The sequence below is a fragment of the Balaenoptera borealis genome (assembly GCF_965194805.1).
Source record: "Balaenoptera borealis genome assembly, chromosome: 7".
NCBI lineage: Eukaryota > Metazoa > Chordata > Mammalia > Artiodactyla > Balaenopteridae > Balaenoptera > Balaenoptera borealis.
This window is the reverse complement of record NC_138864.1, coordinates 19896334-19920575: the sequence shown is the minus strand read 5'-3', so window position 1 is coordinate 19920575 and position 24242 is coordinate 19896334. Positions and strand designations below refer to the sequence as shown.

At 40.0% G+C, this 24242-nt stretch overlaps 1 protein-coding gene across 1 annotated transcript in view; it reads right to left on the bottom strand.

Annotated features, from left to right (window-relative positions):
- SLC26A3 (solute carrier family 26 member 3) overlaps positions 1-24242 on the bottom strand; it is a 47574-nt gene that overhangs the window by 6000 nt on the left and 17332 nt on the right. The window contains exons 2-16 of the mRNA XM_082399932.1: positions 23827-23966; positions 22513-22623; positions 22088-22260; positions 20550-20714; positions 18981-19133; positions 18437-18519; positions 14276-14423; positions 13869-14165; positions 9831-9926; positions 8730-8836; positions 7357-7426; positions 7173-7265; positions 5739-5834; positions 2241-2474; positions 744-798 (exon numbers count right to left, since the gene is read on the bottom strand). Of these exons, the coding sequence (XP_082256058.1) occupies positions 744-798; positions 2241-2474; positions 5739-5834; positions 7173-7265; positions 7357-7426; positions 8730-8836; positions 9831-9926; positions 13869-14165; positions 14276-14423; positions 18437-18519; positions 18981-19133; positions 20550-20714; positions 22088-22260; positions 22513-22623; positions 23827-23966 (2021 nt within the window). The remainder of the gene's footprint in view (positions 1-743; positions 799-2240; positions 2475-5738; positions 5835-7172; positions 7266-7356; positions 7427-8729; positions 8837-9830; positions 9927-13868; positions 14166-14275; positions 14424-18436; positions 18520-18980; positions 19134-20549; positions 20715-22087; positions 22261-22512; positions 22624-23826; positions 23967-24242) is intronic.

The following is a 24242-nucleotide window of genomic DNA, read 5'->3' as shown; positions in this document are numbered from 1 at the left end:
TAGGTACTTGGAGGACATCCAGATGGTTGAATACGTGGGTCTGCAGCTCAGAAGAAAGGTCTGGGCTGAAGGTGTAGTTAGCAGATTCATTAACCTGTAGACATACTTGCAGTCATAAACATGCTAAGAGATTGACTTAGAAAGAGTTGATAGAATTAGAACTATAGGGTTTAGGTTTGAACCTTGGGCAAGACTGTGGCGTGGAGAGGAACCAATGTCAGACACTGTGAAGCTCTGAGAGTGGTGGGAGAGGACTCAGAAGAATGGTCTTGCAGAAGTCAGGGAGACAGAGGCTAAAGAAAGGGTCAATGCTAAAGTAAGCTCCAAGAGAATGAGGCTGGGATGGGGGTGGTTGATCTTGACAACCTGGACATCATTGATGACCTTGGCAAGGGCAACCTCATCAGTGAGGTGAAGCAGAAACCAGGTAATTATGGGCCGATGAATCAAGGGAGGTGAGGAAAAGAGAAAACAAGCCTACTTTTCTAGGAAGTTTAGGGTAAACAGTGGTTACATATTCACTCCTTTGCTGCCTGTTAAACTAGGATTCAAACTGTAAAGTTAATTACATATTGACACAACTCAAATATAAAGATGCTGTTTCCCTAGAGATTTCTATTGGAAATCTACAAATTAGATTTCCTTCTTGGTGATCATAAAAAGTGCCTGTTCTTTGGAGAAGCTGTCTAGATTGAGAGTTAGCAGTGAAGAAATTGTCAGAATATAAAAACAAAACAACTTACCATCAGTTCCAACAATATACACATCTACCTGAATCCTGATAAATTCTTGCAAGATCTGTTAAAAAGAAAGTAGATCTTCCTTAGGGAACAGTTTCACTTGTCAGAATCATAAAGAAAACTATCATAATTGTGTCTTAGGGTGATATGTTGCTTTCAGAGCCTTTTACATTTTGAAAAGAGACAGTAGTATAGAGATACTAAAGTTAATAACAAGGCTCTATGACAGAAAGAAAGAAATCCGAAGGAAAGAACTCTAAGGAAGGATGATGGGAAAATGTTCTGCCTTGACTCACAAGATGAACTCTGATTTAATTTTAAAAGTTTCTTCTATGGGATGATCTTGACTTAGAACTTTCTATCTATATAAAAGTTAAAAAACCCCATGACCCACACACATTGTTCATTATTCCTGTCCACAGTGCCTGGAGGTATCTAGCACCAATGAATCTTTATCCGTTTTCCTGGTCTCTAGGCTAAGAACAAAGGCCAGTAGTGATATGAGAAAGGTCATATAAGGTTAAGAAAAGTAGCTTGTACTGTTGATCAATTTAGCGATCATTAATATCACTATTATCATCAGTAAACACTTTTAGAGCCTCTACTGGGCTGAAGTAAGAATTAGGACCTTAAGGAAACCAAGGAAACCTAAGGCAGAGTCCCCGTCCCTTGTGCTATACTGCCAAGATCAAAACATAAACTTTATGTGTATTTTCTCCAAAGCTAAAATAAACAGACAGAAGCAAAGAAAAAGAAAAGGCAAGCAGTCTCAAAAGTTATGTGGTGTTTAGATTTTCTTTTAAAGATAAGTTTGAAGGAAATAAATTTGATCCTATTTTTGAATTTTATATCCAGTTCACCTATACTTAATAGATCTTAGGTCAGTTTTTATGTAGGCAGATATCTATTTAAAAAAAAAAAAAACAAGCAAAAGAGGGGGACTTGGAATTCTTAAATTCTCTTGATATCTGTTTCTGCATTTCTGTTAGAAACTCATTATTTTAGAAATGCTGACGAAACTGTGCAAACAGCCTTCAACCTGATTGTTACAAGTTCTGTTTTAAAATCACATGTGACATTTATTCTTTTGCACATCTACTTAAAAAAACCCACACATTGTTATATAGTCAAGTGAAATCTCACTGGCTTATGACAGATGAGGATAAAAACAAAAGGCCCACTATTCCACTTTTCCCCAAGACCTTCTCTATTTCAGGACAATTTAGATACAACACCCGCAAGGATTTGAAGGCACTGCAGAATTGGAATTTAATAGGATTATGAGCAGTGTTGTCTATAAGCATACATTAGAAATTATATGCAGTCTCATGGGAAATGCACTTTTAAAGAGTTCTCTGAACACTCCCTCCATGAAATATTCTAAGATTAAAATTTACTTCTACTTAAGCATGTGTTATCTAAAGGAGCATCCTTCCACAAATACACCTTTTTTACCTTTAGTGACTGATTAGCTGTTTCCATTCAGAAAAAAGAAATTACCGTTTTGAGACCCCTCATTGAAGAAATGTCAAGAAATGACACTGCTGAAAAGTCAAGAATGAGGCTGTGGAGGTTGATTTTAGGGACCATGATGTTGACAGGAAGATCAGCGTTCCAGTCTATCTGGAAGGGCAGGTCTGTGGTATTGATGGGCTGATCCAGTTCTTCTATATTATCATTGTCCAGCTCTTCGTCAGAATCTTTAAAGCCATCAACAGTACATATATATCCTTTCTGCAAGAGAGGATACTAATATGCATAAGAACTGTGACCAAGTAAAACACTGTAGGCAAAGACGTCACAAAAAAAGAAAACTACAGGCCAATATCGCTGATGAACATAGATGCAAAAATACTCAACAAAATACTAGCAAACAGAATCCAACAGCACATTAAAAAGATCATACACCGTGATCAAGTGGGGTTTATCCCAGGAATGCAAGGATTCTTCAATATATGCAAATCAATCAATGTGATACACCATATTAACAAATTGAAGGAGAAAAACCATATGATCATCTCAATAGATGCAGAAAAAGCTTTCGACAAAATTCAACACCAATTTATAATAAAAACCCTCCAGAAAGTAGGCATAGAGGGAACTTACCTCAACATAATAAAGGCCATATATGACAAACCCACAGCCAACATCGTTCTCAATGGTGAAAAACTGAAACCATTTCCACTAAGATCAGGAACAAGACAAGGTTGCCCACTCTCACCATGCTTATTCAACATAGTTTTGGAAGTTTTAGCCACAGCAGTCAGAGAAGAAAAAGAAATAAAAGGAATCCAAATTGGAAAAGAAGTAAAACTGTCACTGTTTGCAGGTTACATGATACTATACATAGAGAATCCTAAAGATGCTACCAGAAAACTACTAGAGCTAATCAATGAATTTGATGAAGTAGCAGGATACAAAATTAATGCCCAGAAATCTCTTGCATTCCTATACACTAATGATGAAAAATCTGAAAGAGAAATTAAGGAAACACTCCCATTTACCACTGCAACAAAAAGAATAAAATACCTAGGAATAAACCTACCTAAGGAGACAAAAGACCTGTATGCAGAAAACTATAAGATACTGATGAAAGAAATTAACGATAACACAAACAGATGGAGAGATATACCATGTTCTTGGATTGGAAGAATCAACACTGTGAAAATAACTATGCTACCCAAAGCAATCTACAGATTCAATGCAATCCCCATCAAACTACCAATGGCATTTTTCACAGAACTAGAACAAAAAATTTCACAATTTGTATGGAAACACAAAAGACCCCAAATAGCCAAAGCAATCATGAGAAAGAGCTGGAGCTGGAGGAATCAGGCTCCCTGACTTCAGACTACACTACAAAGCTACAGTAATCAAGACAGTATAGTACTGGGCTTCCCTGGTAGCGCAGTGGTTAAGAATCTGCCTACCAATGCAGGGTACATGGTTCGAGCCCTGGTCCGGGAAGATCCCACATGCCACAGGGCAACTAAGCCCACGTGCTGCAACTACTGAAGCCTGCGTGCCTCGAGCCTGTGCTCTGCAACAAGAGAAGCCACCACAATGAGAAGCCCACACACCGCAATGAAGAGTAGCCCCTGCTCGCCACAACTGGAGAAAAGCCCGCGCGCAGCAACGAAGACCCAACGCAGCCAAAAATTAAAAAAAAAAAAAAAAAAAAGACAGTATCGTACTGGCACAAAACAGAAATATAGATCAATGGAACAAGATAGAAAGCCCAGAGATAAACCCATGCACATATAGTCACCTTATCTTTGATAAAGGAGGCAAGAACATACAATGGAGAAAAGACAGCCTCTTCAATAAATGGTGCTGGGAAAACTGGACAGCTACGTGTAAAGGAATGAAATTAGAACACTCCCTAACACCATACACAAAAACAAACTCAAAATGGATTAAAGACTTAAATGTAAGGCCAGACACTCTAAAACTCTTAGAGGAAAACATAGGCAGAACACCCTGTGACATAAATCACAGCAAGATCCTTTTTGACCCACCTCCTAAAGAAATGGAAATAAAAACAAAAATAAACAAATGGGACCTAATGAAACTTAAAAGCTTTTACACAGCAAAGGAAACCATAAACAAGACGAAAAGACAACCCTCAGAATGGGAGAAAATATTTGCAAATGAAGCAACTGACAAGGGATTAATCTCCAAAATATACAAGCAGCTCATGCAGCTCAGTATCAAAAAAACAAACAACCCAATCCAAAAATGGGCAGAAGACCTAAATAGACATTTCTCCAAAGAAGATATACAGATTGCCAACAAACACATGAAAGGATGCTCAACATCACTAATCATTAGAGAAATGCAAATCAAAACTACAATGAGGTATCACCTCACACTGGTCAGAATGGCCATCATCAAAAAATCTACAAACAATAAATGGTGGAGAGGGTGTGGAGAAAAGGGAACCCTCTTGCACTGTTGGTGAGAATGTAAATTGATACAGCCACTATGGAGAACAGTATGGAGGTTCCTTAAAAAACTAAAAATTGACCTACCATACGACCCAGCAATCCCACTACTGGGCATATACCCTGAGAAAACCATAATTCAAAAAGAGTCATGTACCGCAATGTTCATTGCAGCTCTATTTACAATAGCCAGGACATGGAAGCAACCTAAGTGTCCATCGACAGATGAATGGATAAAGAAGATGTGACACATATATACAATGGAATATTATTCAGCCATAAAAAGAAACAAAATTGAGTTATATGTAGTGAGGTGGATGGACCTAGAGACTGTCATACAAAGTGAAGTAAGTCAGAAAGAGAAAAACAAATACCGTATGCTAACACATATATATGGAATCTAAAAAAAAAAAAAAGTTCTAAAGAACCTAGGGGCAGGACAGGAATAAAGATGCAGACGTAGAGAATGGACTTGAGGACACGGGGAGGGGGAAGGGTAAGCTGGGAATAAGTGAGAGAGTGGCATGGACATATATACACTACCAAGTGTAAAATAGATAGCTAGTGGGAAGCAGCCCTATAGCACAGGGAGATCAGCTTGCTGCTTTGTGTCCACCTAGGCGGGGTGGGGAGGGATAGGGAGGGTGGGAGGGAGATGCAAGAGGGAAGAGGATATGGGGATATATGTATACGTATAGCTGATTCACTTTGTTATAAAGCAACAACTTACACACCATTGTAAAGCAAATATACTCCAATAAAGATGTTAAACAAAACAAAACAAAACACTGTATGTCAAGGATAAGTAGTGAATTTCTGAAGCATAGATTCAAAGTTGGGTCAAGTGATGGGATTGTAAACTGTTTTATTTGGAGAATAAAAAATTTCTTAGGAGAATACAATTTTAAGGAGACCCTCAAAAACATGACACTAATTGACACACAAAGTACCTTGTTTACCCGGCATTTCATTTAAAGGAATGGAACCAACCTCTTGAACTACATTTTACTAAGCTTTTAGCTATAATACGCAGAAATGTGGGCAAGAAGCTTACCTGTGTCACTTGCAACAGGCCTTTCTTCTGCAGTTTTCGGATTTTCTTCAAAGCTTTGTTGCGCTTGTGAAGAATTCGAAGTGGACTAAAGCCAACCTGAAAAGCCCATTGCTGTGTTACAAGAATGCTGAATATTCTGCTACTTATATAGCATAATTCTAGTTAATAGCATAATTCTACTTATATAGCATAATTAAGTGGGATGGGTTGAGGGACTGGGGCACATAAAGCAGATATTCGAAGTAAAATTTAAAAGTGGTCCAAACATCATCATTGAGAGCATTGTATCAGACCTATGGTGTGCTCAGCCTGTATGCAGTTAACATTCAAAAAACCTCTGTACCATCCAGGTTTTATCCCTAAAGTATCCATTAATGGGTCTAAATTCTATTTCAAGTTTTTGTTTTTGGTTTTGGCCCACACAACCCTTAGGGAATTTTATTTTATTTTATTTTTTCTATTTGTTGAATATGAGTGGCATCTAATTAGTATCCTGCTTCTAGATACTTTTTATCCTATTAAAATTTATATGATTATATTTTATAATATCTACTATTATATATCTTATTTTATACTTTTAGTATTAGATCTGAGGGTAACGTTCATTTTTCCCCTTTTCAAAACAAATGTGTTCTTATTGTGGTAATATTTAGCTCCAGAGTAATAAGTAAGGAGTATCAAATTATGTAATTAAAAAAAATCATTGACAAAAAAATGTAATGAGATGGAAAGATGAGTGAAAAGGATAGTATCTAAAGCCAGATAGACAGTATGATCCCATTTTTGTAAAAAAAAAAAAAAAATTGTTGGGTAGAAAGATATTTGATGCATAACAAATGAGTAAAAATCGTTAGGGTTTAAGGCAGAAGCTCTATGCAAGGTACAGGGTGGACCAGAAGCCATGTGAAAGAGTGAGTGCTGAGCTTTTGTTTCTTAACCTTAAAGTCTGCTTCTTTGTCAGCTTCTCTCCAGTCCACCAGGGACACTAGTTGTTATTTAGTGTTAAATATTCATTTATATTATATTTATTCATTTCACTTATAAGTATTCATTTGCTATCCTGAATCTCTTCAATGATGCAGTCAAATATTAAGGATTCGTGTTGTTTCTGAAGTTGATTCCCAAAGAAAATCTGTAGGAGACCATCTATTAAAAACCAGTGGCCCAAAATCTTGTGGTAAATCTTTTTACTTTATAGCAGAATTTAATAAAAAGGGTCTCTATATTGGACCTTATACAAAGAGTCTCATTTCCCAACATATTAATGGACCCCTTATAATGTAGTTCCCCCTGCCCTGGGACATAGGATACAAAAACACAAACACAACCCAGCCTCAACATATGTGAAATGAATGACACTCCTGTTACAGAACAAGCATTTCTTTCCTAGATATTCAGTGGAATTAAAAAAAAATTAATAACCCCAAACCTTACAGCATCGATAAGTTTCTGCTTAAAGAAACTAATGTTTGCAAAGTAAATAGGAGATGGACATCTGAAAATCTTCACGCCGTCTGGTTCATACATCTGTAAGGCAGAGAAGTCATATTAGATGGTGCCCATTAGATTTATATTAATATCATTTAGCAAATCAAAGAAAAAAATGAATTTTCCTTACTTCAGAGTAATCTTTTCTATTCTTATAGATGTTGCTCCTTCCAACATTAGCCAGCGTGCTGCATTTGGGACTGTAGGGAAAAATCAACACCAAGTGAATCATTCATGCATATATGTTAGGCCTATGAGGCTAACGTCGATGTTTTCCCAGCATCCCAAAGCAGGCTCACTTTTCCAAATTTTAAAGGTTGGGGAATCCTCACGCCATCATGCCCTGGAGGGCAAACACCTTCTTTGACTGACCCTCCCACAGCTCCTGGAACTGTGCCTCTCCTCCCATTTACCACATCCAGTTTACAAAGCACTTCCATATGCTTTGCCATTTTGATTCTGAATATCAGTTAGTGGGTGAAATAAGGCAGATACAGTCACCTTGTTGTATAGATAAGGACATGGAGAAGTATTATGATTTGCCTATGACCACTCAGTTTGTCTCTGTGTTTGATGGGTCCCCAAGAAATGAATGAAAATATAAGTGAATAAAAAAGTGCAGGAACATTTCAATGTAAATGTGTTCCATCAGTCCAGGATCAACCTTAACTATGATAACACCTTCTGTTCTAGAACACCTTAGATCACAACAAGCCTTATTTCTCTGTCATGCCATGTAATCCAACATAGGCTGAGTGACCACACGGTGGTGACATTACATGGCAGAGATTTAAGAATCCAAAGATGTTTGGACTGGAATTCTGTTTGGAATTCTGTTAAAAATCAAGAATTCTAAGTAGCTTTTGTGGCATTTTGGGATGAGAGGGGCCTTTGAGAAGTTCTCTAATCCAGCTCCTTGATTTTCAGGTGGGAGTCCAATCTAACAACCCATCCAGAGGAACAACAACACTCCCCCAGACATGGAGAATCTCAGAATCTTCTCAGAAACACTTGCCCATGTTTAACAAGTCTGAGACAAAGACAGTAAACCTGCTCAGAATAGAATTACCACCAGTTTACAGCTGGGCAAACAGACTCAGAGATTTATGACTTCTTTGAATTGGTGTCAAAGCAGGGAGCAGACCAGAAACTGGCGGGATCTGGCTGATGCTCTAAGGCTGGGCCATTCTTGCACCTTCAGGCCTTGGGGTGAGGCAGAACAGATTGGCCCATCTTCTTTTCTTTTTTTTTTTTTTTTTTTTTGGCTACACCGCACAGCATGTGGGATCTTAGTCCCCACCAGGGATAAACCCTCGCCCCCTGCAGTGGAAACGTGGAGTCTTAACCACTGGACCACCAGGGAAATCCCAGACTTAGCCAATCTTGATAGATTTGCATACCTATCAGCTAAACTGCTTTTCCCTTAACAAGTGACAGGTTCTTTTCTCCTCCGACCTGGGCAGGTCAAAGCCTGCAAGGATGCAGACCACAATGAGCACTTACAACTGGGTCCTGAAGACGATAGTCAGGAGCTGAAACGCCACACTAGCAGCCAGGCCTAAACCGAGGCCCAGGACAACGGCAAAGATGAAGGTCATGACCCAAATTAGCTGTCGAAAGAAGGCAACACATACGCTACAGTTTACTCTCATTTAAGTACGGTGTCCTAGGTCCAGAGCTATAAGAAAGCATGAACTTCTAGGGCCCAAAGCAGAAGTTGGGAGTGCACAGCAGAAGGGACCTGCCTTGAGGTCATTTCTGCTGGCTCAGGTTCTGAGCTGCAGGAACACGAGCAAATCTTTTCAAAAATCCCAAGAGAGTGTATCCATTTCTAATCCCATCCCTGAGCCAGTTAAGGAAATGATCGAATCTGTCACAGCGAAAATTCCAGAACCAGCTGCTCTTTGTCAAAATCAGCAAATTAATTGGTAGAGCCTGGACTAATCTCTTACTTTTGGCCTGCTGATTTAAGTAAAGGCTACTGTCTCTACCAGACTCCTAGCATGCCAAAAAAGTGTTAAAACCCCTAACACTGATCTATCAGCAGTGAAACTAAACCAAGTGTGGTTTATTACTTTATGCTTGTTAAGTACCATAGGCTATGTTAACAAGCCTTTTTACACCACAGACTTTGACCCTGATATAATTAGGGACATGGGCTTCTCATAGCAAGGCATGTTGAGAGCGAGGGGAGCCTTTATAGAATGTTTCCAAAAGGAATGTTCAGAATTTTTCTTCACAGATTCTCTGGAAACTAACATATGATGTAATGAAGAACAGAAGCAATGCATACCCTACGATTCAGAGAGTTTCTGTGGTGTTAGAGGTGACTGCAAGAATTTTTAGAACAGATCTAAGAAGTTCTCTCCTTGTGTTTCATGGACCATTTCCTGCTTGTAAGTAGCTCATCCTTTTACATTAAAATCCCAGAGAATAATCATTAGAGTATGTAGTTTCAAGATAGCAAATAAAACAAACTCAGGTTATTTGAACAGATAGATAGAAACAAAATTTCACTTTGTTTACAATATAAATATGCATTTTACATCAGCATTAAAATGTCATTCTGATTCCTCTCTTTCAAATACCATCGCCTCTACTTACACAGTCATACTTATCCTTTCGCCACAATCTTCGTATTTCTGTGAACTGCATCAGCATTCCTTTCAAGTTTCCAAGCGCTAAAGCTGCCAGGACAGACTGTGAAAAACATAAAGAGCAGATGTACTTTGAGATAATCCAATAACCATATAGAAGCAAAGGTGAAGGTTGTAAATAAGTGAGTCCTTTCAATGGCCTCAAGGCCTATCAAAGGATACACCCTTTTCTGGTGTGCAATGCCATGCACGATACACCAGCCCCGGGACTGTGAGCTGTCCCCAGCCATGATTTTGTCCCCACCACAGTGACAGGGACATGCCATAGATGATCTGATAGCATTTACTCGCCTGTACCTTGGGTCAGAGAAAGGCAGATCTGAAGACCTATGACCAAAAGAAATTCTTCCCAAGCAGAGGTGGTCTAGTGTATGTCTATTTACTGTAGGTAGGGAGAGGGGGTTGCTCTTTGTTTCAAAAAAAAACTTGGGGAGACTTCCCTGGTGGTCAGGTGGTTAAGACTTTGCCTTCCAATGCAGGGGGTGCGGGTTCCATCCCTGGTCGGGGAGATAAGATCATGCCTCACGGCCAAAAATCCGAAACGTAAAACATAAGCAATATTGTAACGAATTCAATAAAGACTTTAAAAATGGTTCACATCAAAAAAATCTTTAAAAAAAAAAAAAGAAACTTGGGGAGCTTGGGGTCTTGGAATCAGAATTCAAACCTTGGATGATGATCAGTAATCATGTCATTTAGTAAGAGGAATCCGAAGATCACAGAGAGGTTCGCAAAGATTTGAGGCCGACTCTCTGGGACAGTGTGAACCTTATCTGTCTTGTTCCCTGCTAGATCCCCAGAACCTACTGTGGTAAATGCACGTGGGAGGGGCTTCATAATTATTCAGTGAATGAGTGGGTGAACTAATGAGTGGAAGAGGCAGTAACACGGCCTCCTTTAAGAGGCCTGATGGTGATACCGCTGAACGGTAGAGTCAAAAGAAGGGTCTGGGTGGTCAGCTAAGCTCAAGTTTTTGTTTCGTGGCATGCCAAAATGAGATAATTTGTCTTGCAGGAATTATGATAATTAAGGTGAAAAATGCTGAATGGCACGCTGTCTTCCTTATTTGGGTTTTAACACAATGGTAGGAACAGGCCCCCAACCCCTGCCCCCAATTCAGCTGCTCGATTCTGAATGGACTATGGAATTTGTATACTGACTACTTTCACACCATAAAAGAAATGTACAAAGAAAAACCAAACACAGTTTGTGTTTTCCTATCTCAAATATAGTTTAACTGATCTAGACATTTTTTATTTTCACAAGTTATGTTTATAATTTAATGCCTGACTAGCTCATTTACTCACTGTGAGAATAGAGGTTGTTGTTTAGAAGACTAAATATTGTCTTAAGTGACTTTAAAAAGGAAATTACACACAAATGCACACCAGTTAAAAAATGGGGGAAACTGGATAAAGTCTGTAATCCGGTTAACAGTACTGTACTGATGTGAATGTATTGGTTTTGATATTGTAGTGTAGCTCTGCAGATGCCCTGCCCCCCCACCATGGTAGCTGTGTGAAAGGTTCACAGTACTTTGTGCAATAAGCCTGCTGCTTTGGGGGACTTTACTATAAAACATGTCAAGTACCACCTGCAGAAGAGACATATTTTTTCTTTTCATTAGGCATTATTTACCACCTGGTCAGTATTCCATGGAAAAACAACTTGAAAATGGGTAAACAATATATATATGTATAACCGAATCACTTTGCTGTACACTTGAAACTAATACAACGTTATAAGTTAACTATACTTCAATTTAAATTTTTTTAAAAATTAAAAAAACATTGAAACAATTTACAGTGAAATACATACACAATAGAGCCCTTTAAAGAAAAATAAAGATTACAGAGCCCTGAGAAGCCATAGACAGGAAAAGGGGAATCATTTTACCAGGAACCAGGTATCCATACTGTAATTGATATAAAGGATTAATTGTAAACAAAATGCTTAGAACTCTGCTGATGCTTAGTAAGCGCTCAAGGAATGTTCATTCTTAGCTATCATGAAGGGTTATTTGTCCTTATGTGATAAAAAGAAGCAGACCAGTTATTCAGATGAAACAAAAACATTACAGACACAATGGTCTAAGAAGGAATTGTCACATGGTTCCTTTACAAAGTAGGGCCTTTGATTATCATCCTGGACAGTGTCGTTGGTGTGGTTTATTCACGAAAGAGATAGGATTTTAAATGGCAATTGTTTTTTTAGTTTCTCCCAATTGAAGTGGGTGAGGTAGAGCCCAGGGATACACATGGGAGGAAGCACACAGGGCAGAATTCTCTATGTTGGGGAGCTGTGTGTGCATTTATTTTTATTGAGATATACATTCTTATACACATTATTTCTTTGGTGGTGACTTTTTGACCCATTTTATGCCATTCCTCTGGAAATCAGTAGGTTAGCATAGGAAGAACGCATAATTTTAGCAAAGAGTACTGTGCTCTGCTTGGCCACATTCGGGATAACTGCACTGGGACTCCAGAAACCTTGGACAAAACTCATGTTCCAGCTACCAACCAACAAGGAAAAAGGCCTAGATAACAACCAACAGACTTTGGTGGGCTGTGTCCTATCTCTATGTCCTTTGTAGTCAGAGGTATAATAGAATGTTTGTAGAATAAGAATAACAACAACAATAATAATCTTTACAATAAAGGCTAGCATTGGGACTTCCCTGGGGCGCAGTGGATAGGAATCCGCCTGCCAATGAGGGGAACACGGGTACAATCGCTGGTCCGGGAAGATCCCACATGCTGCGGAGCAACTAGGCCTGTGCGCCACAACTACAGAGCCTGTGCTCTAGAGCCTGCGAGCCACAACTAAATGAGCCCGTATGCTGCAACTACTGAAGCCCACGTGCCTAGATCCTGTGCTCCACAACAAGAGGAGCCACCACAAGAAGAAGCCCATGCAAGGAGAAGCCCACACACCACAACGAAGAATAGCCCCTGCTCACCACAACTAGAGAAAGCCCCTGCACAGCAACGAAGACCCAAAGCAGACAAAAATAAATAAAATTAACCAAAAAAAGGCTATCATTTATTAAGTGTTTATCATGTGCCACACCCTGGGCTAAATATTTCACGTGCATTATTTCATTCAATTTTTGCAACAACTCTGTGAGGTGGGGACTGTTTCCTTCCCTATTTTACAAATGGGCAACTTGAGGTTCAGAGAGGTTAAGTAATCTGCCCAAAACACACAGATAATAAGCAGCCGAGCCGCTTAGAAGTACATCTACAGGATTAGAGCCAGTGCCCCCTGTACTGCCTCAAAGTCAAATTAACACCACAAAGAACAAGGTATTGACCATCATCTGGTTTCCTACAGATCCTGTATTTTCTAGGGCCCGCTGTTATTTTTGTAACCTGGATGCTGCCACGGTGGACAAAGCATTAAAGTACACCCTCAAAAATTACAGTTCAGGAGAGATGGACAGAGGAGCATGAGGTGAAGGTACAAGGTCAAAGTCTAGCTGTTTGCTCCCATCCAGCAATCTGACAGCTTTGGTCTTGGAGTCAAACCAAACTCTGGGAGCTGCAGGGCGTATTCCTAAGAGCAGGTTGTGTGGCTGATAGCACCATTCTCTGAATTCAGTAGAGGCCCTGATGACCTCAACCTTTAAGAAAATCTTCACTTTAGTCAATCCATATCGAAGCTGCAGTGCTAGGATGCCTTCCTATGTAAACATTAATTATATCTGGGGCTACAAACATAGCGGTTGAAGAGGAGAGTTGATAAGGTAGAGTATGAGTTGCAAGGGTAGAGTTGTTGGATATTTGCATTCCTAACATTCATAAGACAGTGCCAGGAGAAAAAGAAATAGTTTTGGCCCACAGAGTATTGGCTAAGAAGAGTACCTGAGAGTTTGCAGATACTCATTTTCCCTAGTTTAGTTTGTGCTTCCTCAGTTTAAGAACCAGGGTCCTTGATTCATCACCCAAAGGAGAGAGATGGCAGTCCGAGAGAGGAGTGCTACCTTTTGCAGAGGCTCCAGAAGAAATCCAATGGCTAGGATGACAATCAGCACGATGACAGCAGAGAGAAGGCCAGCGATCTGTGAAGATGAGAGCATTCTCATCACAGACTCAACTTCCCCCCGGGCTCCGCATCCCCAGTGACTCATGCAAGGATGACCCTCACAGCAAACATCCTCCAATACCTGGGTTTTGCCTCCTGTACTCTCCTGGACCCCTGATCTGGAGAGGGCTGTACTTGCTGCAAATCCTCTGAACGATCCACCGAATATGTTACCCACTCCCAAGGCGATTAACTCCTGATGGGAGAACAAGGAAGAATCTTCTTTAGACGCGGCACCATTGATATTATGCATGCAGAATAGTATATAAAGTTGCCTAATTAGACCCGGCGTCGGTTTATATTTACCTGATTGCCATCAATGGGATAATCGTATTTGAGGGAATAGACGCTGGCCACAGAGAAGGCCACTGCAAAGCCAACAATGGCAATGCCAAAGCAGTCTCCGATGGTATCTTGGAAAGTCTGCACATTAGGTGTGATAGGGGCCTGAAACCTGAAATTGAAATTAAGCAAGTCAGAATGTCACCAACCTGCTTATAAACCTTCAACGGTATTCATTTGTTCTCAGGAAAAGTCCAAATTCCTTAGCGAGGTCCCAATTACCCCTCCTCCACATCTTGATTAATTACTACCATTTTCCCAGAATTTATACTCCAGCTATACCAAGCTTTCTTTGTTTCTCATCACCCATCATCTCTCACCTTGAAAGCTTCTAATTTGCTGTTGCCTCTCCCTGAACCATTCCCCTCGTCCCTATCCTTCCCTCCAGAAAGTCTCTTCTCACCCCCAAGGTCAGAGTTAGGCAAGATTCTCTATGCTTCCCCAGTTCTTGATGCCTCCTGTTTCCATCCCTGCCCCTCTCTCCCCCAACTCTCCATCCAGACCCAGAGCAGGGGCTGTAACTGGTTCATTATTCTATGACCAGGACCAACAATGGTCCTTCACAGCATATATCAGGTGGTCAGTAATTGTTGGGCAAGTCAACGAATGAATGAATGCAATCTAGGCTGAGTTGTGCCTTTGGAGTATGACTAGCAAGAATCTAGCACCACTGAAAACCTTGGAATCTGTTACCTTACTGTTGAAAAGCAATGCTGCCTGTATTTGATATGAGTGTAAATCTAGTCCAGTGATAGTGATAAATCTGATATGATTTTGCTAGCATAGCCACACTATAGTGTACACTTAGATCAATATAAGCTTTGTGCAAAATGTCTCAGATCCCACTTGTATTGTTACATTGGGTTGCAAAGTATCACCCACTATGCCTCCAATAGCTATCCATGGGTGAAGGCTCTTTGAGCAAACACAATTCTGAGAGAAGGAAAGCAAGAAATTCTTCCCTTCATTGATAATGATAACCTTTCATGGAAAACCCTTAGCAAACAGATGGGCATTAGACCCTGCCCCGCACTCCACAGAACTTCTAGAGCCAACTGTGGCCCTGATGGAGGGCGGGTTTCCATTTAAAGTGAGATAGTGTCAGGGAAACATTCAAGTCACAGGATACTCCTGTGCCTGTGCCTCATGAACTTAGAGCAGTTAAATAATATTTACTAATTGTATTATAAAGTCCAAATATCCCAAACTCAACATCAATTTATTAAAATGCTCAGCTCCTATAAACATCTGTTTCTGACCTAAAACTTATTGGAGGTAAGTTAATTGGGTCCATTCAACTCTTTTTAAATTGCTATTCATGTTTTGTGAATGTTAATAAATTTTTAGCTCTAATTTTGAAGAAGTACTATTATTTCATATTCTGCAGCTTTCATAAATCAGAAAGTTAGCTTGGAACATTATATATAATCTAAAACCAGTGGTACAATTATAATTTGCATTTTATACCAAAATAACCAGAAGCCTGCTATTATTCTTTTGTTCTAGCCACTAATCACCATAGGCAGAGTGGTGTGATGGAGATTTACAGTCTGAAAACTTGATTCATTTCCTGGCTCTGCTACTTATCCTGGTTCCTCGTTTGTAAAGTGATGATAATAACACTTGTTCTCTTTTCTTCATAATTTTTGTGGGAGGGTCAAATAAAATAATTAATGTGACTACTGTTGACACACTGTGAAGTACAAAGTACCTGTAAGCTACTATTACAGGGTCCCTCTGGAATCTGAATATATCTTTTGTGTTTCCTTTACTATTTCAATGATCTCTTTCCTTCAGCCAAGTTATTTGCATTCAGTGTATGTGGCTTCACAAAGTCACTTCAAGGTGTCATATTCATTAATAACAGATTGGCAATAATTAGCAATCGTTACCTTCCAGTTATCTTCTATTTGCAATCATCAGAAATTTAAAATGCTCACTCGATTATCACTCAGAAAAAATGGGCCTGTAAAAAGCATGTAGGGGCTTCCCTGGTGGCACAGTGGTTAAGAATCTGCCTACCAGTGCAGGGGACACGGGTTCACGCCCTGGTCCGGGAAGATCCCACACGCCGCGGAGCAGCTAAGCCCGTGCGCCACAACTCCTGAAGCCCACGCTCTAGAGCCCACGAGCCACAACTACTGAGCCTGCGTGCCTAGAGCCCGTGCTCCGCAACAAGAGAAGCCACTGCAATGAGAAGCCCGCGTACCGCAGAGTAGCACCCGTTCGCCGCAACTAGAGAAAGCCCAGGCGCAGCAACAAAGACCCAACACAGCCAAAAATAAAATTAATTAATTAATTAATTTTAAAAAAAAGCGTGTAAAGTGCCTAGTACCTAATTTAGGTGCTAAATTAGGAACAGCAGTAATGCAGTTTGAACACTTACAGTAGGCCAGGCACTTCAGGACATCACACATATTAACTCACTTAATCCTTACAAGAACCCTATGTAATAACCTATGCTATCTTTAGCCCCATTTTTACAGCCAAAGACATTAAGGCACAGAGTTTATTTGCCCAAGATCAGGAAGTGAGTCTGAAGTAAATCCTAGGCACTCTGCCTCTGGAAAGCATGAGTTTGCTTACTGGGCTACACTGCCTCTCTGTAGAGTGTAATGACCTATAAATGTGAGTTACCCCTTTCCCCACCCACACACACTATGGAGGGAGGTCCACTGACATTTAAAATATATTTACTAAGTAATGTCTCTAAGATTGTAACTCAGTGTTCTTACCTTTTATTTCAAAACCTTTCTGGCAAGATCCTCTTTAATTTTGTATCTACTTATCTATCTAGTTTGTGTCTCCCAAGATGTTTAAATAAAGCATAATCACTTGAAAGTTGCAGAGTGGAGAGAAACCCTAGAAATAGTCTTTCAGCTTCAGCCTAATTTCTACCATTTAAATTAAAAGTGATATTTGTGATCCAAATATTACAAGTGTAACAATTTTATCTGATGATAAAAATATTTTTTGTTTAAAAATATATATTTGCTTTTTTAAAAAATTATTTATTTATTTATTTATTTATTTTTATGGCTGTGTTGCGTCTTTGTTTCTGTGCGAGGGCTTTCTCTAGCTGTGGCAAGCGGGGGCCACTCTTCATCGCAGTGCGCGGGCCTCTCACTATTGCAGCCTCGCTTGTTGCGGAGCACAGGCTCCAGACGCGCAGGCTCAGTAGTTGTGGCTCACGGGCCTAGCTGCTCTGTGGCATGTGGGATCCTCCCAGACCAGGGCTCGAACCCGCGTCCCCTGCATTAGCAGGCAGACTCTCAACCACTGCGCCACCAGGGAAGCCCTATATATTTGCTTTTAATAGAATTTAGTTAGTTTTAAGTCAACAATGCAATGCATATAAATGCTGATTCCTGGAATAATTCTCAAGTACTCCTAAGCATGGGGAGGGAGGGAGGGTTGTTTTTTTTTTTTTACAGGAATACCACCTTTCCTTGGTAAGCAAGTTGGAAGAAATTGATGCTATGGCCAGAGGGCAGAGAGAGGAAAGAGCACAAAACTGGATCTCCCTCCTCAATCCAATAAATGCAATGGAATACGTTTTCAAATTCCTTGTACAAGCTGTGCCTCCCATCCTTCTGCAGCGCTAAGAGCTGCTCTGGGCTTGTCTTGAGCTTGATCTTCAGAAAGGACAGAGTGTGCCCATCTGGATTGCTCAAGCAGCGTGTGGCAGGTATTCCTTCAGTGTCTCCTTTGAACTGTCAGAACTTGGCTCCAGTAACCTCAAACAAAACACTACATATTGTTTATAGTAATTTATGGCCAAGGAAATCTGGTTTCCCTCGGTTCCTTTTAAGGGGAGGAGCAAGTTTACTTTGCTTATTTTTCTACTTTCATTATCTCACTTTTCTTGCGTGTGAGCCCCTTCTCTTCTGGTTTGTGAGTTCTTCCACACAGAGAAATTTTCTGATGTTAAGAACTGCAGACCCTATGTCCTTTGTGACTCCCTCCTAGAAGGAGAGTAGTGAGCCCTCCTCCTGGATGCATGATGGATGCCAGATACAGGGAGGGTTCTGAGCTGGGTTCATGCATTTCAGCTTGGAGTCGTTCGTCACTACTGCTTACTCTCTAATTAGTGCTTGGAGATGCCATAATAAGAGAGACACTTACCCACTTTTCATCTCCCCAACCACGGCCACGTGAAACCTGTTTTTGAAGTCAAAGCCATAGGACACACCTGTTGCGATCACAGTCTGCAAAGTTGCAAATTAGAAAAGTTGCAAGTTAGAAATGGGAGATGTAACTAAGAGTCTTACTTTGAAAAAAAAATACCACTGCCAAAAGCCACCCCTTGACTTATTAGATAAGAATCTCAAGCTCAGGTTTGGCTACTTTTTAAAAAGTCCCGAGGCAATTCTAATGTACCACCAAAGCTGAGAACCACAGCTCCATTCCAATGGGTCTCTCACTAGGATTCTCAGAGGTCTGCTCTCTGCCCCATCCTTGTCTTACATGGAAAGAATAAACCCCAAATCATCAAAGCAAGTTATTAAATTCTGAATAAAGAGAAAACCATACTAAATATGATACCCAGAAACTGCAGAGAGGTCGCCGGTCCCACTAAAACCTCCTGATCTACAGACGGTGAAGGGCTTTAGACATAAAAACACAAGACTAACGAATTATGAAAGAAACTCTTAAGACGATCAGTTACCATGATGAGTTCAATTGGAATGGGCACTGGAAGTTTGGCTTTGTAGCGCTGATTTATTTCTTTAACCACAAATACCACCAACAGGATAATCAAGGATGTCACAAGGTCTGCAATATTAGTCTTCTCTATTTGTGAGAATATGGAAATTAGTACCTAAAGTATAAAAGTAAAAAACACCCAAGTGCTACATTAATGTGTAATTTGGATATAACACTTAATTAATTCCAAATAGATAAAAATAAACATAGACGTGAAACAACTGACAGATTGATAGCAATTCCCTGTTCCGCTCATGTTAGCCATGAGTAATTGTAGAGACTAGCATGGAGATGTGAGAAGGGTAAGTCAGCACAGCATTGTCACCACACTGGTTTAGGGATGCTCTTCGTCTAGTGTTGAATTTTCTTGGATGTTTTTCACATTTTTATAACTCGTCTCTTCTGCTCTTTGGTCTCGTTGCCATCTTTTTTACATCACAATCAGCACTACTGCTCTGTCCAGGGAATTACCTTTGACCTCTGGTAGTTTTTCTTAGCATGTATCCCCTTAATTCCTGGCTTTTTTTTTTTTTTTTTTTAATGTTCAGACCCCTCATATTTCTTCGTTGACTCTCTCTGTCACTTTTGGAAACTAGTTTCCTGGCTAGCCGTGCAATTCTCGAAGCCAGTTGGGTGCCATATCTGTGGGATCCAGACAGCTCAAGCAGGTCCAAACTGGATCCCAAATGGTTCCCAAAAGGCTCCACTTCTGGAATAGCTCTGGATGGGAGTGAGAGAGCGCTGGTTCCAATTTGGAGGGAGTTTGTCTCTGATTCCCAAAGACTGTCTTGACAGAAGCACTAACAAACCCAAAGTCAGTAAAAGGAAGGAAATAACAAAGATCAGAGTGGAAAGAAATGAAACACAGACTAAAAAGACAGTAGAAAAGATCGATGGAACTAAAAGCTGGATTTTTGAAAAGATAAAAGAGACAAACCTGTAGCTAGCCTCAGAAAGAAAAAAAGAATGAGGACAAAAATACAGAAATTCAGAGGCACTAAGAACACTCTCCGTTCTACAGAACATCCTTTGGAGGAGAGAAGAAAGAACCACTGTTCTATTTACATATTGGCCAATTTCCTTTTGTTTTATAAACAGGGATGCATAAGAGTCAGAAGAACTTCAATTCTAAGAGAACAAGACCTGCTTTTTAGAAATAGGGAAGCACTTCCACTCAATCAGCACATTTCTTTCAAAATAAGATTTTGAGAAAGATTTTAAAACTTGGGACAAACTTTTAATAATGGGCATCGATGTTTTTTCTTTTTAAAAATACTGAAGGTTCAGATCTAAGAGAAGTGGTAGTTAATTTGTTATTCACATCAGCTGATGTGGTATATGGTCGCTGTGGTAGATTTTCAGTGTTGTTCTCCTTGCCACCTTTTCTTAATGTGAATACATTTCACAGCCCATTGATTTCTTGGAAGTTATAGGTAAGTCCTGAAGCAAAGGCACGAAAGGAAAGTTCTCCTGGAAACATGATAGTGAATTTTGTGTATTTCCATATTTTTTAAGCATAAGGAATACTTACTTTGAAAATTGAAAAGGGATCAGTGTGTGCTGGGACTGTCAGCTGAAGAATAAATTTGAGCTGGGAAACCAAAACGTGGACAGCGGCAGCTGTGGTGAAGCCACTGATTAAGGATTCGGACAGATAAATCACCACGAAGCCCAGCTGCAGAACCCCCATGAGCAACTGCAAAGAGAGAGCCAGAGCCTTTGTTAGTGTAGATTCAGAGAACACCTCGGCAGACTGAAGGATCAGCTACTGTAATGATTCAACATGTGGAGGTTCAGCCTCCACTCCTGTGTCTTGAAGAAGCAAGTGTTGTTGCCTCCTGGAAAACCTCCCATGCAAGGTACCACCCTCTGCTTCCCTCCCCCATCCCAACACCACCCCCCCCACCCCAAGGTGGAATGTTACATGGTGTTCACATATCACATCAGTCCAGTATACCCCCAAGAACTAACAGGTTTCTTCTCTTCCCTCTTTTGAAGGCGTGGTATCTTTAGGAGACTCACCCATAAACCTTTCATAGCAGAATCTTATCTAGCATCAGCCCTCATAAATTTTCCCAGGGAATTTTCAGTTACCCTTTACAACTGCTGTCGCATGCACGGGTGAGCATCCATTCAGGTTCCCTCAAACAAGTTGCTTGACTTTTGTTAGGAAATACGTAACTGCTCATGACATCAAAAGTGCTTGATTTTAAATGAGGGCAAAAGTGGTTCATTCCCCCAAAGCATCAGGATTTTGCAAGAAAGTAAATGGATAGATGCTTGGCCTACCTCTCCACTCCTGTCCCCGGAATGCAAACTGAGCTGTGAGTTTGCAAAGGCACTAGGATCAGAGATGCACTCGGACCCCATTGTTGAATTGACCCCATTGTTGGTCAAGAAGACCCACCACTTATGTCTTGGTTTGAATTGACTCTTTTTTTCTTTTTCTTTAAGGAATGGTCTTAACTACTAATATCATTAGCCGTAAACTTAGGCAACGTCTTGAGGAGTCTGACATTTTCACTATCTAACATCTTGAGGATAGGGGCATTTTCATAATCCAGGCATGGTGACAGGGGTGTGGCTTGGGAGTGAGGCTTTAAACCCCTCCATAATCCTTTTCAGCTTTCTCCAAATCTTTGACACGGACAATTCAAAGCGCTAAGCACCCATCCCTTCCAAATAGACTATAGTCAATGAGGAATTAGAAAGAAAAAAGTTCCCAAGCTTCCAGTTTCTCTACTGCATAGAGTTCTGTTTAGTGAGTATATAAATTCCCAGGTATATTATTGAATTCAGCATTTCACTTGTCACCACATGTGCCTCCCCACTCTCGTTTTTCCTTCTCTCTAGACCCACGTTCAATCATCTTTGCAAAGTAGATCTGCCCTTTCACTTCTGGTTGTGGTGAGTGACTCTTCTTAAATTATTTCCAATGGGCCACTGAAGGAGGCATGTAAACTAACGGGAAGAGTCGAGAGGGGTGGCAGGAAGGAGAAAAACCACAAAGATGTATACCAGTCAGGACACATAAATTGGGAAGGGTAGGTTCTGTGACAGAGTACTCACCTGGATGATTCCAGAAAGAATTGTGACCGTTGCAGCCACCATCACCTTATGATCATCTAGTGTTGAATCATTAGCCACTGAGCTATTAGTGACTGTCGGACCAGCTGTATCGGCTATTGGGGTTAATCTCACAACTACTGCTCCCACCATCATACTAAGAACTGGAAATGGACCTAATAAAGAGAGGGCGAGTTGTAGTCATTATGTCTCCCTATAGCACAGTTGTCTTTCAGCCATAATGTAGCATATAAAAAGACTGCTGTCTGGAGTTCTGGTCTACTTCCCCAAGCCCCAGTCCTAATTCTTACAAGAAACTATGACTCCTCTCCTGGATTCTGCACAATTTGGAATTGATACAATGCGTGGCTAATGGCATTCATAAAGAAAAGCAATGTGAGCATTAATTAGCCCAGTAGTTCACTTACCCACTGATATGTGTCTAGAAGTGCCCAAGAAAAAGTAGATTATGACTGGGAAAAAGGCTGCATACAACCCATAGCTTGGGGGGATGTTGACCAGCAGGGCAAATGCTAAACCTGTGAATACACAAGCATCAGTGTCCTTATTTCATGCAAAGGGATCATAGAAGTTTTCATTAGGTTCTTCAAGTATTTAAGATCGTAACTTAAAAATTATTTTATTAACTCAAATGTATCAACGATGTAAATGTAAGAGCTAAAGCTATAAAACTCTCAGAAGAAAACTTAGGTGTAAACCTTTGTGACCTTGGATCAGGCATGGGTTTCTCAGACATGACACCTATAGCATAAGCAACCAAATTTAAAACAGATAAACAGGGCCCCATCAAAATGTAAAAATGTGTGCTTCAAAGGATACTATCAAAAAAGTGAAATGACAACCTACAGAAAGGGAGAAATTATTTGCACATTGTATCTTGGATAAGGGTCTATTATCCAGAATTATATAATTAACTTTTGCAATTCAACAATAAAAAGACACATAACCTAATTTTAAAATGTGCAAAAGATTTACACAGACATTTCTCCAAAGAGGTACAAAAGGTCAGTAAGGACATGAAAAGATGCTCAGCATCATTAGTCGTTGGGAGAATGCAAATCAAAACCACAAAGAGAGTCCATTTCATGCTCACTAGGATAGCTAAAATAACAAAGGCAGACAAGAACAAGGGTTCACAAGGATGTGGAGAAATTTGAACCCTCACCATTGCTAGTGGGTTATTATATGACACAGCAATTATACTCCTAGGTATATACCCAAGAGAAATGAAACATGTCCACACAAAAACTTGTGTACAAGTGTTCATAATAGTATTATTCATAAAAGCCACAGCATGGAAACAACCCAAATGTCCATCAACTCATGAATGGACAAACAAAATGTGGTATATCTATATAGTAGAATATTATTCATCCATAAAAAGGAATGAAGTACCCGTACATCATGGATGAAACTTGCAAACATTATGCTAAGTGAAAGAAACCAGACACAAAAGACGACATATTCTGTGACTCTGCATGAGATGCTCAGAATAGGTAAATCCATTGAGACAGAAAGTTGTTGCCGAGGGATGGACGGAGTGGGGATGGGAAGTGATTGCAAGAGATTTTGGGGGATGGTTGTAGTGAAAATGTATTGCAATTAGTTAGTGGTGATAGTTGCACAACCTCGTGAATACACAAAAAGCACTGAATTGTGCACATTAAAAGGGTGAATTTTATGATACATGAGTTATATCTCAAAAAAAAAAAAAAAGTTACCTTGCAGTACAGCCACCAGCCCTGTGCTGATTCCAGAAACAATGTCACTGAGGAGCCATTCCTTTATGCGATACGCTGGCAACCAAGATGCTATGGGGAACAAAGAGAGGGCAATTCTCTTGGCCTTTTGTGCAGAACAGCTGAAAACATTGAAAGCCACCGTTCAGTTATTAATATCCAATTTTAAGTTTAGTACCTATTGTAAATGGAAAATTGGTAAAGATAATAATACATTATCATTTCACTAACTTTCCCACTAACATTCACCTCCCTACCCATATCAACTGCCCCCAAAGGATTGACCACCACCAAAGGATTTTTTTTTTTAAGAAAAATGTTGCTTTTCTTTAGCCACAATAGAAATTATTTGTCATCCTCAGCTTGACTTTACAACACTCTGATGGAGAATTTTCCTC